A 20,091-nucleotide genomic window follows, 5' to 3' on the forward strand; every position below is an offset into this window, starting at 1 on the left:
GACTTTTTTTTTCATAGAAAATGACTCAAAACGATTCATCGATTATCAAAATCGTTGCTGATTAATTTCACCCCCGTGTCTGGTCTTTCTGTCGACCGTGCAACTTTTTGTCTTTCTGGGTCAAAATTTAAAATGATGTTTTTGTCACTGTTTTCGATGTTTTTGTCACTTTTCTTGTCGTTTTTTTTAAGCTTATCCTGACGTTTTTCTCACTTTTTTTCCCAAGTTTTTACGTCACATTTTTCAATGTTTTCTGCGCTTTTTTCTTGACGTTTTTGTCACAACATTCTTTTATCAATTTCATTTTTTTTTTTTTTTTTTTTTTTTCTTCAAATGCTACAAAATGAAATTAAAAAACACAAATTTCGGATGTAGAAACTTTTTCAAAATGGATCAAACAGGAGGGTTAATAGTTGACAACTAATCGATTCATCTTTGCAGCTCCAGATAATATTGCTCTGTTTCCTCTTTATCTTGTCATTAACAAGCAGGTTATCACTCGTATTATACTTCATTCATTTTTATTAAATTCCCAACAAAGAGAAGCAGTTTTGACATCTAAACCATGAAGTGAAAACTGCAGCCAAGTGCATCAGCACGCTGTATATGTTACGTTTAAGAGTTATTCTATGGCTAGTATGTTCAGTGTGAAAACGACCAACTATGTACGGATAACCCTTGTGTTGTCTTCCGGTCGACCTGCAACTTTTGGTTTTTCTGGGTCAAATCGGTCATCAGTTTTTCTCACTTTTCCCGACGTTTTTCTCACTATTTAGTTTTATTTATTTTTTTTGAAATTTTTACCATTTTTTTCAATGTTCTTGTATCATTTATTTTTTTCAAAATGCTATAAAATGTTATAAAACACCCAAATTCAATGAAAGTAGTGAACTGATCATTTAACTTACAGAACAATCCACGTTATTTAAATTGTTTTTTGACAATGTGGTTGAAAGAAACCCACATTTTCAGATATAGAAACTTTTTGAAAAGGACAACAGGAGGTATAAACGTGGGAGGGTTAAACGTGGGACCGAGTTTTACACATAATACAGAAGGCATGAAGCCGACTGCGGACAGACACGTTTTTAAGGTGGACAGCTGACTTGAAATCAAATTGAGTTTCAGGGGGAATTTTTCCCTGTAGTTCATCAGTGCTGTTAGAGTTGTTTTCATGAGTAAAGACAAAGACTTCGATGCACTAGAAGCTTACAGTTTTTGACCACAAGATGGAGCTGAAGGTGTATTTTTTATTTCTTATTCTTAAGAGAGCGTGTTTGAGTTCTGTATGTTGGCAGGAGTCGAGTTTAAAAAATGTGAAGTGAGCAGGACGGGTAGTTGTAGGTTTTAGTTAGTTCGTATTTAGTTTCACATCTGTTCAGTGTTACACTTAAAGGACTTTTTGTAACTGTTGAGGTGTGTGTGTGTGTGTGTCTGTGTGTATGTGTGTGTGTGTGTGTGTGTGTGTACGTGGGCTTGTTTTACTATATTCGTGGGGTCCAAAAAAACGGGGAATACAGTATACTTGTGGGGTCTGCACAGCTTTGTGGGGCCCAAAATGCTGGACCCCACGAGTTTAAAGGGCTGTTTGAGGGTTAAGACTTGGTTTTAGGATTAGGGATAGAATTAGGTTATGGTTAGGGTGAGGGTAAGGGTTAAGGTTAGGCATTTAGTGGTGATGGTTAAGGTTAGGGTAAGGGGCTAGGGAATGCATTATGTCAATGACGGGTCCCCACAAAGATAATGAAACAAACGTGTGTGTGTGTGTGTCGTACTTCTGGCAGCGTCCACACTTGATTAGGCTGTTGGCTTCCCTGACAGACGAGTCGTACATGAAGCCGGGATAAGCCGTGTCGCAGGGCTGATACGCATCCATCTTCTTCTGCTTATGACCTGAGACACACACACAGAAACAGACACACACACACACACACACACACACACACACACACACACACACACAGAGAGAACTGAACCTAAAGCAAATTCCTCCTAATTTTAATTTAAACTCATCCAGTCAAAACCATTAAAATGTCCTCAACGTGTTTTCATCGTTTTTCTGTCTCTGTGAGGACATTTTCACAGACACACACACAGACAGACAGACAGACAGACAGACAGACAGACAGACAGACACACACACACACACACACACACACACACACGTGTTGTACTCACTTGTATGATAGCCAGCCTTGGCTGAATGGATGAAGATGGATCACAGAGAACACCACGCCCGGAGTGACGATGATGGTGGTGGCGGTGGTGATGGAGGGATGGAGATGATGATGATGATGATGAGGCCGGCCATTTTGAAACAGAATGTTTGTAAATGAGACATAAAGATGAGATGTAGAAAAACAAACGCACGTGCGGCTAACGCACCATGCTAACATCATGTCATGCTAGCCAGGCAATGTTTAGCAGGTATAATTAGTGGTGGAGAGTAACTAAGTACATTTACTCAAGTACTGTACCAGCGGTTTACCTCGGTTTTTGTGGAAGACTTAGGTACGCATATTTGGCGGGTAGGGGTTTAGGGGTCATTTTGGACCGTTATTATCACCGTAACTGTGCGTAAAACTTTGGAAAAGCTAGAGCAGATAATAGATAAAATAACTCAAAAAATTTAAAGACCAAACTAGCTGAAGAAGTCCAATTACAATCATTAGATCTGAGAAAAGTCAGTTAGTTAGTTTGGCGCTTTCTTCGCTGTTTTTGGCGCTTTTTTTATTCGCATTTCACGTAGATTCAGCTTAGGTGCTGACAAAAACGGCTCGGGAGCTGCACCGAAGACTTATAATTGCAGGAATATTCTGCTGTACTTAAAGTACAGGCCAAAAGTTTGGACACACCTTCTCATTCAATGCGTTCAATGCTTCGCTCGTCAAGATGGGACTATACAAAAAGTAGGACTGACGGACAGAAAGCACTTCATGAGACATCTTAAAGGAGAAATCCGGTGTAAAATGACCCTAGGGGTTAATAACACGTGTACCGAGTCAACCGTTTTCTGGGATATGTTTTCCCGCTAATCGAATGTGACCAATCTTATCATCTTGGGAAAACAATCGCAACCAGTCGAACAACGAACGCAGTGCATTTTAATAAACGGATATAACGGATCGAACTAACCAAGTATGGATCGCCCCTACTTGTATGCTGTACCGTATTAGCTTAGTGAAGCATATGTTGTGTCTCTGTTTTAACATTTACTAATAATTTGTCCTATTTCTCTTTTCTTTTGTCCTGTTTTATCCTGTTTTTATATAGCAAATGTTAATAGTGTTTATCTTATGTCCTGTTATTGTAATTTAAATTTGCCAAATGGGACTACCGATGGAAATTAGCCTTTGGGCTACAATCTGGCACTTTTACGTGTACTGCTGTACATGTTCATTAAATGTGCATTGTTCTTAAAGAGGGTGGCTGGCGTCTCCCTTAGAGATAGGGTGAGAAGCTCAGTCATCCGTGAGGAGCTCGGAGTAGAGCCGCTGCTCCTTTGCGTCGAAAGGAGCCAGTTGAGGTGGTTCGGGCATCTGGTAAGGATGCCCCCTGGGCGCCTCCCTAGGGAGGTGTTCCAGGCACGTCCAGCTGGGAGGAGGCCTCGGGGAAGACCCAGGACTAGGTGGAGGGATTATATCTCCAACCTGGCCTGGGAACGCCTCGGGATCCCCCAGTCGGAGCTGGTTAATGTTGCTCGGGAAAGGGAAGTTTGGGGTCCCCTGCTGGAGCTGCTGCCCCCGCGACCCGACACCGGATAAGCGGACGAAGATGGATGGATGGATGGATGGATGGATTGTTCTTAAATAAATAAATACAAAATAAATATATTCCTAGCCTCGTGAGACCGTCCTGATCTGGCAAATTCCAGTTTTCCACTCACAGATCAGTCTGGCATCTTGAGATGGAGAAAATTTGGAGCCGTTCGCCAAACGACCGACCAATCGCCGTTGGTTTCGAGGCGGGTTTAGATGTGACGCAACGAAAAACGACTGTTCGGTCTAACCAACGTGGCAGCTTCCACGGATGAGATGAGCGTAGCTATCGCAGCAAGTTTTATCTGAATTAGAAAGTATTCCTTCGTTGAAAGAAGCGCAAAAAACGGCACTGGAGGCTTTTCTCGGAGGAAAAGATTTTTTTTGCTCTTTTCCCGACTGGTTTCGGCAAGAGGTTTGATCTGATTGGTTGATTTGGCACGTCTATCACCAACATATAGGTGGTGATAGACAGATGGTTCATCCAATCAGCTAACCAGGATTTTCGCCCCTTCCCAAAAGTTCTCCAACGGAAAGTTCCCAGATGGAAATATGCCGAGCAAATGCAAAGCGATCCATCTGGTGGAGTCAGGTTAATAAATTCCTGCATTTCCATGAAATTAAATTTCACAAACGTAATTCCTTATCCACCCATTGGGAAACCACCACGGACCGCGCGAGATTTCAAGCGAGATTTCAAGCGACAGTTCAGCTCACGTTGCACGCCGTTCGTCGTTCGACCGGTCGTGACTGTTTTCCCCAAGATGGCGCCCGCCTATACGTGAACGGTACTGTTTTTCTAAACTACAGTACAGGCCAAACGTTTGGACACACCTTCTCATTCAATGCGTTTACTTTTTATTTTCATGACTATTTACATCGTAGATTCTCACTGAAGGCATCAAAACTATGAATGAACACATATGGAATTATGTACTTAACAAAAAAGTGTGCAATAACTGAAAACATGTCTTATATTTTAGATTCTTCAAAGTAGCCACCCTTTGCTATTTTATTAATAAGGGAAAAAAGGGTGGCTACTTTGAAGAATCTAAAATATAAAACATGTTTTCAGTTATTTCACACTTTTTTGTTAAGTACATAATTCAATATGTGTTCATTCATAGTTTTGATGCCTTCAGTGAGAATCTACAATGTAAATAGTCATGAAAATAAAGTAAATGCATTGAATGAGAAGGTGTGTCCAAACCTTTGGCCTGTACTGTACATACAATTGTAGGTACTTGGTTGTAGGTATTTACTTTTCCGTTTTTTGTATTTTACTTTCCAATTTCCATTTTCTGCTAATTTCTCCACGACATCTCAGAGGGAAATGTTGCACTTTTTACTGCACTACATTTATTTACTAACTTTAGTTACTTTACAAATTGAGATTATTGAAACAACACATCATCAACAAATAAATTGTGATGTATTATTATAAAGACTTACTTGATCCATTGATGGAATTCACAAGGGCTGGCTTCAAATAATAGATTCTCCAGTTAAAATCTTTGTTTGAGTGATCTGATATCGAGTAATACAATCCTGAAATTGATCTTTTAATATTGACCATTTCATCATGATGTATCAGTGAGAAGTACTTAAAAGGGTAACTACCGTTTTTATTTTATAACCCTATGTTCCTATGTTTTTGTGTCTGAGTGACTGATGAGAACTACAACTTGTGACACTGGTCCAGTATTAAGAAAGAAAAAAAGCTACAATGTAAGTGAATAGAGCAGTAGTCCAGCTTGTATTTACCTTCACAAAAGTGCTAATTTATTTTGCTGACAGGGTCTGATTATTATTCTAAGTGTCTGACAGCATTATGGAAAGGATTTCTAAAGAGGGCGACCTATCTGTTGAAGAGTAAGATCCTTTTTTTAAACATAAAAACATCTGCGAAATTTCTATCGCTAAACCTACCAGACTCCACGTAAATAAACAGTAATTTTAGCATCGTAAAATACACTTCATTCGAAGTAGACGGAAACAAAATAAAACTATGAAAAGCAGTTTTTGGTCGTCTTTCCACTTTACCAACCACCACCACTCTAGTTGTGGTTGAAATAAACATATAGTTTACAGATTTACATGTGAAGATATGTTGGCTCTATACACGCTAAAAGTATTGCTTTTTTAAATTGAGTCTGGTGGGTTTAGAGCTAGAGACTTCAGAGCTGTTTCTGGTTAAACAGAAAGGTCTCAAAGACGTTTTAAAGGTCTATCTCTGAGATAAAACAAAGAGGTAGAGCGAGCTAGAGAAAGAATAGAGAGAGAGAGAGAGAGAGAGAGAGAGAGAGAGAGAGAGAGAGAGAGAGAGAGGTGCTAACGTTGGAACAAAGAGAGTTCCCTGTACACGAAGCACTCGGTCATATCATATATCTCGCTGTGCTCCGACTCAAATTTTTGTTGTTGTTATGGAAACGACAGGTCTGGCTCCTCCGCTTGTCATTGGTCGGCTGTCAAAAAAAGCGCTTGGCGTAGGGCGTTTATTTTCAGAAAAGTTGAACTTTTTTCAAATTCAAAAAGACGCTCCGAGCTGGAGAAAAACAAGTCGGTGCTGGCGTTTAAAAGATAGTTTAATAAAAGACGCCAAGTGTGAAGATAGCCTTACAGAGTATTTCTACCCGGTGGTATTGTTACTTCTTCAACCTGTCTGTGTGTACGACATTTCACGTGACATGTTTTCACATCTTACCGTCCACAAAGTAATCCGAGTGCCAGAGACCACAGAGATTAAAGTCCAGCAGGAACCTGACGGGAGACAAAAACACATCGTTAACCACAAAAAGAAAAAAGAAATGGTATAAAACTACCAACGTGTTCTGTAGCGTATCGACACAGCATCACATCCAGCGGATACTTTTCTATACTTCTATACAGGGATCTTTTAAGAACCGTAATATTTTATTCATGCATGCACGATGTGAAACTGACTGCCTTCCGTTTTAAATGAATGCGCTACATTAAAAGAAAATGTGAACATATGTCGCCGCAGGATGGAACAAGCTGCAGGAAGTAAGTTGAACGATTTGATGTGAACGTTCCGCTGGCCAATCAAGAATTGAGTTGCTGCATGACGCTCATAATGTTGAGTGTGGAACGACCATGGATGTTGTCGGTACACGATCCGTTCTGCACATGCGCAAGATAATACTGTTTTACCGAGGATACGACCTGCACGATCTGTTCCACGCTAGCTACTAGCCTCCACCGGGAAGCTAACGTTAGTTTAGCTAACAGCTAATTCGGCTAACCGCTAGCCGACAGCTAGATTCAGTCTAAAATGACGTTAAGTCAAACTTAATGGGAGAAGCAGGCTACAGCTACATTAAGACTTTACAGTAATAACAATAAAGACAAGTGTTGAGTGATTGTATTTTAAATGAGCACAAGTAAAGTAGAACTGATGTAACAGCTGTTATATATGTTAACATTTATTTTCAATATTATTTTGAGGGTCTTTAAAAGTTATCACATACTGTCTCAGCTAGCGGTTAGCCGAATTAGCTGTTAGCTAAACTAACGTTAGCTTGGCTGTCGACCGGAAGCATGTAACAGATCTTGCAGTGTCGTAAATCCTCGTACAACAGCGTATGCACGAACATTTTGCGCATGTGCAGAACGGATCGTGCCGGCAGAACGGATCGTGTACCGACAGATGTATTAAGAGAACCTTTTTACTTCTTGTCGCTCTCCTCCGACGAACTACTGACTAACAGTAATAATAAAACATCTGTTGAGACTTACATCAGAGCGTTGGAGAAGAGCCATCTGATTAACGCAGCGATGCAATAAAAGGGCTGCAGGAGGACAAGAAAAACAAGTTGATATAATACAGGAAGTGTTTTTTTAATATCGTGGAGCTTTTACATATGACAAAATGCAGAGTCGAGAACTCGTTTTTTTCCATTAATGGAAAAAAAGGAAATACCATTTTGTTTCATTTTATTTTAGACCAAAAAACGTAAAAATGAAAAACAGCCTTGTAACTGAAAAACATTTTGCAAAAAATGTCATGTACCCCTTGCAGTTCTCCAAAGTACCCCTAGGGGGACATGTACCCCCATTTGAGAACCACTGCCTTAAGATCTTAGCTAATGTTAACAATTAATTGCAGTTAAGTGATTATTTAAATATAAATTGACAATAAGCCCATGATGTAATCCTTGTTACAGGCCTACTTGCAGCTATGACTACACGCTAAGTGGAGCCGTGGTCAGTGAAGCTAACACACACGTTGTGCATGGTTGCTGGTAACTCACGCTGAGCAGAGGGCGGGCGCTGCTGGCGTGATGATGACTGTTCTTACACATGGCCTGGTAGTCGAACAGGGATACCCTGCACACAGACAAACATTCAGTCTCATGTCTTCACGTCTCAACAACTTCCTAACATCTCTCACCTTAAAGGTGCTCTAAGTGATGTGACGTGTTTTTTAGGCTACAACATCTTTTGTCACAGCAAACATCTCCTCACTATTTGCTAGCTGCCTGTCCCCTGAACACACTGTAAAAAACATCTCCTCACTATCTGCTAGCTGCCTGTCCCCTGAACACACTGTAAAAAACATCTCCTCACTATCTGCTAGCAGCCTGTCCCCTGAACACACTGTAAAAAACATCTCCTCACTATCTGCTAGCAGCCTGTCCCCTGAACACACTGTAAAAAACATCTCTTCACTATCTGTTAGCTGCCTGTATCTGAACACACTGTAAAAAACATCTCCTCACTATCTGCTAGCAGCCTGTCCCCTGAACACACTGTAAAAAACATCTCTTCACTATCTGTTAGCTGCCTGTATCTGAACACACTGTAAAAAACATCTCCTCACTATCTGCTAGCTGCCTGTCCCCTGAACACACTGTAAAAAACATCTCCTCACTATCTGCTAGCTGCCTGTCCCCTGAACACACTGTTAAAAAATGCAGTCTCTGAAGACTACAGGCTCCACAAACAGCAACAAAAACAACTGTGCCAACCTGCCCCAAAAACCATAACAAACAGTGTTCCAGCCAATAACCGACAAGAAGGAGCTGGTTGAGTCATGAACGCGCATTGTGGAAGTAGCCTACGAGCTAACGCTGCTGCGGTGATGGCTCAACCAGCTCCTTCTTGTCGGTTATTGGCTGGAAGACTGTTTGTTATGTTTAGTGGGGCAGGTTGGCACAGTTTGTTTTTGTTTCCGTTTGTGGAGCCCGAACTGTCTACAGAGACCGCGTTTTTTACAGTGTGTTCAGGGGACAGGCAGCTAGCGGAAAAATGTTGTAGCCTAAAATACGCGTCACATCACTTAGAACACTTTTAAAGGACAAATCCGGTGCTAAATGAACCTAGGGGTTAACACGTGTGTACCGAGTTGACTGTTCTCTGGGATGTGTTTTCATGCTAATCGAATGTGACCAGTTTTAGCCCAAACCGCTAATTAGCTTGTAGCGCTAGTCGTCAGGGCAGAGGGTAAAGTTAAAAGTAATCTCTATTTCTACACCACTAACAAGGCTCAACATAGCACCACACTTCAACGGTAGCATAATGAGGGTCCTTACATGTAAACAGAAGCATTGAGAAATTTGTAAGTGTACAGACAGTTTATTAAAAAGATACAGTACAGGCCAAAAGTTTGGACACACCTTCTCATTCAATGTGTTTCCTTTTTATTTTCATGACTATTTACATTGTAGATTCTCACTGAAGGCATCAAAACTATGAATGAACACATATGGAATTATGTACTTAACAAAAAATAACTGAAAACACTGGTCTTATATTTTAGATTCTTCAAAGTAGCCACCCTTTGCTTTTTTTGATAACTCTGCAAACCCTTGGTGTTCTCTCAATGAGCTTCATGAGGTAGTCACCTGAAATGGTTTTACCTTCACAGGTGTGCTTTGTCAGGGTTAATTAGTGGACTACCTCATGAAGCTCATTGAGAGAACACCAAGGGTTTGCAGAGTTATCAAAAAAAGCAAAGGGTGGCTACTCTGAAGAATCTAAAATCTAAGACATGTTTTCAGTTATTTCACACTTTTTTGTAGTAGTACATAGTACTAGTACAAGTACATAATTCCACATGTGTTCATTCATAGTTTTGATGCCTTCAGTGAGAATCTACAATGTAAATAGTCATGAAAATAAAAAGTAAACGCATTGAATGAGAAGGTGTGTCCAAACGTTTGGCCTGTACTGTAGTTTAGAAAAACAGTACCGTTCACGTATAGGCGGGCGCCATCTTGGGGAAAACAGTCACGACCGGTCGAACGACGAACGGCGTGCAACGTGAGCTGAACTGTCGCTTGAAATCTCGCGCGGTCCGTGGTGGTTTCCCAATGGGTCGATAAGGAATTACGTTTGTGAAATTTAATTTCATGGAAATGCAGGAATTTATTAACCTGACTCCACCAGATGGATCGCTTCGCATTTGCTCGGCATATTTCCATCTGGGAACTTTCCATTGGAGAACTTTTGGGAAGGGGCGAAAATCCTGGTTAGCTGATTGGATAAACCATCTGTCTATCACCACCTATATGTTGGTGATAGACGTGCCAAATCAACCAATCAGATCAAACCTCTTGCCGAAACCAGTCGGGAAAAGAGCAAAAAAAATCTTTTCCTCCGAGAAAAGCCTCCAGTGCCGTTTTTTGCGCTTCTTTCAACGAAGGAATACTTTCTAATTCAGATAAAACTTGCTGCGATAGCTACGCTCATCTCATCCGTGGAAGCTGCCACGTTGGTTAGACCGAACAGTCGCTTTTCGTTGCGTCACATCTAAACCCGCCTCAAAACCAACGGCGATTGGTCGGTCGTTTGGCGAACGGCTCCAAATTTTCTCCATCTCAAGATGCCAGACTGATCTGTGAGTGGAAAACTGGAATTTGCCAGATCAGGACGGTCTCACGAGGCTAGGAATTTATTTATTTTGTATTTATTTATTTAAGAACAATGCACATTTAATGAACATGTACAGCAGTACACGTAAAAGTGCCAGATTTTAGCCCAAAGGCTAATTTCCATCGGTAGTCCCATTTGGCAAATTTAAATTACAATAACAGGACATAAGATAAACACTATTAACATTTGCTATATAAAAACAGGATAAAACAGGATGAAAGAAAAGAGAAATAGGACAAATTATTAGTAAATGTTAAAACAGAGACACAACATATGCTTCACTAAGCTAATACGGTACAGCATACAAGTAGGGGCGACCCATGCTTGGTTAGTTCGATCCGTTATATCCGTTTATTAAAATGCACTGCGTTCGTTGTTCGACTGGTTGCGATTGTTTTCCCAAGATGATAAGATTGGTCACATTCGATTAGCGTGAAAACATATCCCAGAAAACGGTCGACTCGGTACACGTGTTATTAACCCCTAGGGTCATTTTACACCGGATTTCTCCTTTAAGATGTCTCATGAAGTGCTTTCTGTCCGTCAGTCCTACTTTTTGTATAGTCCCATCTTGACGAGCGAAGCCATCACGGACCCGTCCACCTCGCCCAAGAAGCGTCCGACCTGGAAAAAACACAACGTGGGCAAAAGTTTAGTAGTTTGGTCTAGGGCTGCACGATATGATGACAATATCTAATTGCGATTATTTTTGACTGCTACTGCGATTGCGATATTGGAGGGAATGATCAGTGTTTGTCTCATTATTCTCACTTTCATTGAAAAATATTAAAATAAAAAAATCATCACAGTGTGATTTTTGCGAGGATCTGTACCGAACCTGGCCGACCTGACATGTATAATCGGCGGGGCGGGCCCTGTCGGCAGTCGGACTCAAACGACCCGTCTGATTGGTGGAGAGAGCTAACTTGGAAACGGGGAGCGGGATGAGCGTGACTAGAGTCTCTCAAAATCTGAGTAGTCTTTTGAACTGAGCTTTGTTGATATGAAATGAAGACAGATTCAGCAACTGCATCACAGTCTATTTCTCTCTTAAAATGTTTTCAGAAACACATTTCAGTGAACTATTTTAGTCCAATATGATATTGTATTCTGAACGAGCCGCCATGACAGTCTGGCTTTGAATTTCCCGGAGAAAACAAACCCACGTGACGCGTTCGTCCAATCAGCTGCCGGTTTTCATTTTTGGCCGACAATACAGATTAGCGCCGCCTGCTGTTATGGAGACGTATTGCGTCTCGTCTCTTTGGTGTGTTCTGAGACACTTTTTGGACCAACTCGGGGAGACCGATCAGTCCGACTGGCTTTTCTGCCGAAGGTCGGCCGTCTGATTGGTGGGTCTGGGCCTTAAGTCAGACTCAGTGGGGAGAGAAACCGGAGCAGAGGGACTACAAATAGCAACAAAAACACAGATACAGATCATCTGCAAACTGCCAAAAAAGAAAACGGCCCTATAATCGGCCAGGGCTGATAATCGGTCCATCCCTAGAGGTTACACCGGGACTTAAAGGTGCAGTACGCGATGCTGCACAAAGATTATCGATATTTGAACTCAACTGACCCCTTCAATAGCTCTGCCCCCCCCCCCCCAGATTCAGGGACAGATAACTACTGGCCGCCCACCATCAACTGTCACCGCCTGTTGCTGATTGGCTGGAATAGAGTTGTCTGGCCAGGGCTGTGTTTTAACGCCAGATTTTTTTTTTTTTTCTCTCCCAGCGCACGCAGAAAATAGAAAGCCAGGTGACCGTGAGGAGGTGTTCGCTGAATTCGACAAAAAAAGTGTACTGGATTAACATCACTTCCTATATACCTTTAAAACAGAGAGAGTGATAACCTGTGATTTAAAGTCTGGCCCTTAGCAGCAGCACCAGAGTCCCTGAATTATTCAGAGCCTTTTGTCTCAGCTGCTCTCTGCACACACTTTCTCTCCGCTTGGACGGGACATTCCCCAGCAGCCTCGGAGGACTCGCAGGTCAGACGCTGCTTACAGCGAAACCTGACCCTCTGTTTACCTGACAGCAGCAGCAGCAGCAGTAAACATATGGGAATAAACTTAAAAAATAAGAGCCAGAGTCAAAACTGCTGCCAGGCGCTCGGTCAGCAGTCTGTTGTGTTTCTGCTGAGTGATATTCAGGACTGCAGCAGCACAAAAACACAGCTAACAGCAAAACATTGTAGCAGTAAATCACAGATCAGGTCAGCTCCCAGTTTGAGCGAAGCTAGTCTATATCCACGTCGTTTCATTTTAGGGGATTGGTCCGGTGCTCCAGATGCCCCTCTTTTCCTGTGTCTTTGTGTTGGCGTTCTAACCTCCGGTGGATTTCTGAGGACTATGGTTAACTGCTCCTCAGATCTCTGCGGGGTAAATCAAGACAGCTAGCTGAAATTGTCGAAAACAAAACTCAAAAAGAAGAGGCAAAATCTTCAAAAGGCGACAAATGTTGGAAAAAGCACCAAAAAGTTCAATAACGTAAAAGGCGTTTTTTGAGAAAAGTTTCCAAATAAAACCCTGTAGAAGGCGACAAAAACATGGTAACAATTGTCCAAACAAAAGAAATCTCGAAAAAGTAGATAAAAAACAGCAACAAAAACGTTAAAAGAAGCGGCAAACATGACGTAAAAACCAACGAAAATCGGTTGTAAACTAAGTTCCCTCCTGAGGCTATTATAGCAGGGGCACCAGGTTTCCATCCGGCGCCTGGGGCCAATAACGATTGTGATTGGTTTAAAGAAATGCCAATAAACCAGAGCACCTTTTCCTCCTCCCATCCCAGAATGCTATGTGGACTAGCCAGACCCTCCTCCGCAGTGCTGTACACTAGAGTGAAGCTAGCGCGGAGGATTAAAGGAGACCAACGCGAAGCATGAAACCCGTTTTAGTTTGTCTGAGTTTTGCTTTTTAGGGCCCTATTTTAACGATTCTAATCACATGGCGTGAAGCGCCTGGCGCAGGTGTGTTCAGGGCGTGTCCACATCCACTTTTGCTAGTTTGAGGGCGGTAAAAAGTGTCCGTGTGCCGGGCGCCTGGTCCTAAAGGGTTGTCCTTAGTGTCTTCATTAATCAGAGGTGTGTTTGGGGCGTAACATGCAATCAACCAATCAGAGATCATCTCCCATTCCCTTTAAAAGCCAGGCGCGTTTGGACCTTGGAGCATTGCTGTTATGATGGAGGATTTGCACCGTAATATTTTTATTTGTAATCTTCTGCATGTGTGTGTGTGTGTGTGTGTGTGTGTGTGTGTGTGCTGCTGTGTGTCCCTGTGTGTGTAACAAGCATAGTGTGTGCGCGCTGTTCACGAGCCTAGGAGCATTTCACTAATGCTCTGTTAAAATAACAATGAAATGCTGCGTTATTGACTTTAGACCAGGTTTTTGTTGGTCAATGGCGCGAAACGCCCAGAATGCACATGAACACACCTCCCTGTAAGACCAGCATGCCCAGAATGCACCTGAACACACCTCCCTGTAAGACCAGCACGCCCATAGGCGCACAGATGGGCGCAGGTGCATTTGCTATTTGAACGTGGGCACTGGACAGGATATTGACAACTGCGTCGGTCTTAAACTAGCAAAGACACTCGCGTCAGGCTTTGCGCTGCGCCGGATGCAGGATAGGCAGCCCTTAATGTACGTATCTATCGTTGAGTTTGTGTTTTGTATTGTCTTTTATGTATTTGTTGTTGAGTTTTATGAATTTTAAAGACCCATCTAGGGACGGGCATTGGCTAGGGCTGAGGGTCGTGTGAGGCGTAGGTGTGTGCTTCATACTAGTGCTGCACTATATGAGGAAATATGCCACATGCACTAACGATATTACATCCGATAAATAAACCACTGCTGAAGTGTACTCAGTGCTTTCGGTATTTTGCTAAAATACAGCAAACTGCTTGTTGAATTTAAAACAAATAAAAGGAAATCATTTCCAACATTCTTTAACTGAACTAATTGAACATTGAATTGAACAAACACAAGAATCTCTGAGTGCCTTTTGCAATGACGATCAAATATTAATAATAAAAACGATTTATTGTGCACAGCCCTACTCCATACTTGCACCTATGCAAATAAACATTAAAATACCAAGTACAGAAAGTATTAGTTCATGTTTCAGAGTCTAACCTGAGGATGAACAGTGGCCTCCAGAAGCAGCTTCTTAGACAGCATCATTGATCAAACCGACCAATAACAAGGCGGCTCACCACACTCCCTCACTATGACCCATTTCTGTTAGTCAGCAGCGATTTAATTCCTCTGCTGATTAAATATTTACCTTGCCCTGCAACGCACTACACCTTCACACCACAGCGGCTCTAATGCCGGGGAGGATTCTGGGTGTTTCCACAAAAACTCCCTGCAAAGTCCAGAGCTCAGCGAAAACACGGAGGAAGCACTTTATCATAATATCTGCTTAGTAAGGCCACTGGGAATGCAGCAGACATGCAAATAATGAAAAATGAGCTTCTATGGTAAAGGATTCTGGCTTTAAGGTTACACTGGAACATTGTGCTGGCTGCATGCAGAAGTGAGATTTTCTTTTACTTCAACAACGTCACACAAGTACTCATAGGTTTGAAACAAAGATTTGTTTGTGTCAGAAGTTAAAGTTCTCTGGCAGCCATATTCAAGGTTGTTGGTTTGGGCTGTGTCTCAATTTACATTCTTCAATATTTACACTTGCTATTCAGAGTGCATGAGTTCGTTCACACTGACAAGCAGGGTTAAAAAATGAGCGCAATCCACCCGCCAAAGGCTTGTAAAATATGCAATACACCTTTTTCACGGCAGACAAGTTGACATGTCATAGTAGGAAAAGCACAGGTGTATTCAAAACCATTCATGATGGCTGCATTCCACTTAGGAGAGGTCCTGGTATTAAACCATTAATGATGGCTGCATTCCACTTAGGAGAGTTCCTGGTATTAAACCATTAATGATGGCTGCATTCCACTTAGGAGAGGTCCTGGTATTAAACCATTAATGATGGCTGCATTCCACTTAGGAGAGGTCCTGGTATTAAACCATTAATAATGGCTACATTCCACTTAGTAGAGGTCCTGGTATTAAACCATTACTGATGGCTGCATTCCACTTAGGAGAGACCCTGGTATTAAACCATTAATGATGGCTACATTCCACTTAGGAGAGGTCCTGGTATTAAACCATTAATGATGGCTACATTCCACTTAGTAGAGGTCCTGGTATTAAACCATTAATGATGGCTACATTCCACTTAGGAGAGGTCCTGGTATTAAACCATTAATGATGGCTACATTCCACTTAGTAGAGGTCCTGGTATTAAACCATTAATGATGGCTGCATTCCACTTAGGAGAGACCCTGGTATTAAACCATTAATGATGGCTACATTCCACTTAGGAGAGGTCCTGGTATTGTGCATGCTGACTCACTGAAATAGCTTACTGGGACACTTGATGGAATTGAGCCATCCTTAAGGTTATCAATTTCAGCTGTGCTTTTCCTACTATGACAAGTCAACATGTCTGCTGTGAAAAAGGTCCATTGGTGGTTAGATTTGCTTCACTCATATTCATTGTATTTATAAGAAATACGTAAAAGTTGTAGGAAACTAAATATAAATTTGACTTATCTCAATTAAAGTGAGTGAAGAAGTTAGAAAGTCGAAAAAAAAAAAAAAATTAAAACAAAACAATTTAACCAATAAAAAGAGAGGACCGTCTCTTTGGAACAATCTGCCGGCATCACTAAAATCAACATCTACATTACCATAATTCAAAAACCTTTTTAAGACTTTTAGGATCTGATTGTAATTTTTCCTATTTTGTACACTTATGCCTAATGTATGGTTCTTCGTTGAATCTACGCCGCGGGTACGTACTCAGTTACATACATATGTAGTTACGTATATAGTTATGTTCGTCGTTACGTAAATAGTTACGTACATACATATGTACGCAGGGCTTGACATTAACTTTTTGAGGCACTTGTCCTTCGGACAAGTACATTTACGTTTCACTTGTCCATGAACAAAAGTCACTTGTCCGGGTAAAGATTCATTTTATAATTTTTTTTTGTGTTTTGCTAATGCAGAATTTGAAGAAACCATTGAAAGCATCCAAACACTATCAACATTAATACAATTCAGTTTAAACAGTAGAAACAAATGTGTCCCAAGAATAGATTTCCCCTTCAACAAGAATAAAGGATCTCCAGACTCATAATACAAAGTTATACTTTGCACGCCGGTGTGCAGAAGTTAATATATTGAGATTCTAAGTGAATATTTTAAAGTTTCTCATTACTTTCAGATTCCTAGTCAATATTCTAAGTTACTATGTCAATATATTGAGATATTCTGAGTTACTAAGTCAATATATTGAGATACTGAACCAATATGTTGAGTTACTAAGTCAATATATTACGATACTAAGCCAATATATTGAGATTAAGTCAATATTTTATAGTTTCTCATTATTTTGATATTCTTTGTTTATATTCTGAGATACTGAGTCAATATATTGAGATACTAATTCAATATTTTGACTAGAGGTAGTGGTGACTTGAACTTATACTATATCTAAAATAATTTTGTAGACATAACAATGGATTTTGCCACTAAATGTTGGTGTCAGCGTGTTTTTTCTTTTCTTTCTACAATTTCACTTACCAAGGGATCCTTTTAAAAAGGTTTAGCTACTTTACAGTTGATTATTACCTGATATTTAATCCGCTACAAACGAGTAGCGGAGCAGCTAGTAACGTTACGAGGCAGAGAGCCAGCCGTCAAGAGTCAAATTAACTTCATGCTTCATCCGCACAAAGCACACTTCTATCGCCACGAGTGACAGCTTTATTCGGCTCGTTTTCTGTGAACGATGTGGGGACGGGGTAACGTTAAAGCGGAGTTAGCATGCTAACGTTAGCTAACGATCACCGGCTGCCTGGCTTGCTGGTTCCGCGGTGCTTTCTTGCTGTATCGCTTACAGAGAAGGAGCTGAACAGTGGGCTGGGTCTAACGTCAGTGGGCTGGGTCTATCGTCAGCGGTCCGCTCTCCCGCTGCTGCTGGGTCTAACCGTTAGTTAATGTATTTGTTTCAAATCGGTAAAGTAAAATCTGTAACATAAACGGAATGAGTGGCACATAATAACGTATATAATGCTTCATCCACACAAAGCACATTGCTATCGCCACGAGTGACTTCTGTTTTCAGCTTGTTTTCTGTGAACGATGTGGCGAGGAGGTAACGTTAAGGTGGAGTTAGCAAGCTAACACCGGCTAGCTCGCCGTGCTTTCATGCTGCTTCGCTTTCGGAGAATGCGCTGAACAGCGGGCTGGTTCTAACGTTAGCGGCCCGCCGACCCGCTGTGGGGTATTGTGGGGTAAAATATGTATTTGTTTCAATTCTGTAACATTGACGAAATGAGTGGCATTTTGTTTTGTTTGAGTTTTAACTTGTCCAGTGGGGCAAGTAAATTTCTCTTCCACTTGTCCTACAAAAAATCCACTTGTCCCGGACAAGCGGACAAGCCTTAATGTCGAGCCCTGTGTACGTACATAGTTACTTACGTAGTTACGTATATGGTTACGTTCAGGGCTGGCCCTAGACTTTTGGGGGCCCTAAGCAGGATTTGGTTTGGGTAATCTCCACATTGCAACTTGTGTATTGTAAATATTAGTTTAAGCACTCATAATGTACAAGTACGCATTTAAAGACTAATGTGAGACCTATTAGCAGCAACACTATCTTTAAATCAGTCCCTCCAGAAACATGCGATTATGTGATCGCATAATTCAACACATAATCAGCCAAAGGCGCATAAATTGCAGATTTCCGCGTAAAATATGCGGGGCTTGCATGATTTCATAATCCCCGCATTTTCGTTGCAAAAAAGTCACATATATCGTAGCAGAAAGTTGAAAAATGTTGCGTTTACTTCACACAAGAGCAGCCACTTTCCCCTGTTGCCATGGGAATGTTATGAAGTGATGTAATTACGCGACGTGTACATCACCAAATGCAGTTTTTGCAAGTTCCTGCAATTTCATTGCATAAAATTGCATAAATATCCCGCATATTTCATCGCATTTTTTAAAAAAACGTGCCGCAAAATCAAGGATTTTTGCCCGCAACAATCACAAAAAAGTCTCCACATTTTTGTGGAAGGACTGGTAAATAGACCGGCCCTGTTATGAGCTCTATCATGGGACATTTCAAGCGCTCTTAGGGGCCCTCTGGTAGCCACAGGGGGCCCTAAGCAGCCGCTTAGTTCGCTTATGGGTCGGGCCATTACGTATGTGGTTACGTACGTAGTTACGTTATGTATGTAGTTACGTACGTGGTCATGTACGTAGTTACGTATGTGGTTATGTATGTAGTTACGTATGTAGTTACATAGGTAGTTACGTATGTAGTTACGTATGTGGTTATGTATGTAGTTACGTATGTGGTTATGTATGTAGTTACGTGCATAGTTACATATGTAGTTACATATGTGGTTACGTATATAGTTACGTATGTGGTTATGTATGTAGTTACGTATGTGGTTATATACAGTACAGGCCAAAAGTTTGGACACACCTTCTCATTCAAATGCGTTTCCTTTTATTTTCATAACTATTTACATTGTAGATTCTCACTGAAGGCATCAAAACTATGAATGAACACATATGGAATTATGTACTTAACAAAAAAGTGTGAAATAACTGAAAATATGTCTTATATTTTAGATTCTTCAAATTAGCCACCCTTTGCTTTTTTATTAATAAGGGAAAAGATACCACTAATGAACCCTGACAAAGCACACCTGTGAAGGTAAAACCATTTCAGGTGACTACCTCATGAAGCTCATTGAGAGAACACCAAGGGTTTGCAGAGTTATCAAAAAAAAGCAAAGGGTGGCTACTTTGAAGAATCTAAAATATAAGACATGTTTTCAGTTATTTCACACTTTTTTGTTAAGTACATAATTCCATATGTGTTCATTCATAGTTTTGATGCCTTGAGTGAGAATCTACAATGTAAATAGTTATGAAAATAAAGAAACACATTGAATGAGAAGGTGTGTCCAAACCTTTGGCCTGTACTGTACGTAGTTACGTACGTACATAGTAATAATTAGCATTTGTCGCTATGAAACTTAGCTTTAAGTTACACTCAGTGTCCACTGAGCTAGAAACTACTGCGGTCTACGTAATACAACAGTCCTGCAGTGAATTCTACCTTCGTGAAGGTTATAATGTTCAGTTTGACTCTTTTGTCTAGTTTGGAGTAGAGACTAAAGAAGGGTCACTGCTCTTCACTGATTGGATCCGCAGACAGGACAAGCTGCTCCAGCTCTTTGTTTGCAGCCTGCTCCAGATCCACACGTTATTACGTAAGAGATAACCGAACAGCGCTCCTCTGTGGAAGAGACGGAGGACTGAACATATGCAGCTCTGTA

General features: G+C 41.1%; 1 protein-coding gene across 5 annotated transcripts in view; it reads right to left on the minus strand.

The window, feature by feature from the left end:
* LOC114559609 (voltage-dependent calcium channel subunit alpha-2/delta-4) overlaps positions 1–20,091 on the minus strand; it is a 245,186-nt gene that overhangs the window by 12,840 nt on the left and 212,255 nt on the right. For all 5 annotated transcript variants that reach the window (XM_028584356.1, XM_028584355.1, XM_028584354.1 and 2 more), the window contains 6 exons: positions 11,206–11,276; positions 8,030–8,105; positions 7,515–7,567; positions 6,463–6,518; positions 2,179–2,199; positions 1,776–1,893 (listed from right to left, as the gene is read on the minus strand). In XM_028584356.1, coding sequence (XP_028440157.1) covers positions 1,776–1,893; positions 2,179–2,199; positions 6,463–6,518; positions 7,515–7,567; positions 8,030–8,105; positions 11,206–11,276 — 395 coding nt within the window. The remainder of the gene's footprint in view (positions 1–1,775; positions 1,894–2,178; positions 2,200–6,462; positions 6,519–7,514; positions 7,568–8,029; positions 8,106–11,205; positions 11,277–20,091) is intronic.

The sequence above is a fragment of the Perca flavescens genome, chromosome 8 (assembly GCF_004354835.1).
Source record: "Perca flavescens isolate YP-PL-M2 chromosome 8, PFLA_1.0, whole genome shotgun sequence".
Classification (NCBI taxonomy): Eukaryota; Metazoa; Chordata; class Actinopteri; order Perciformes; family Percidae; genus Perca; species Perca flavescens.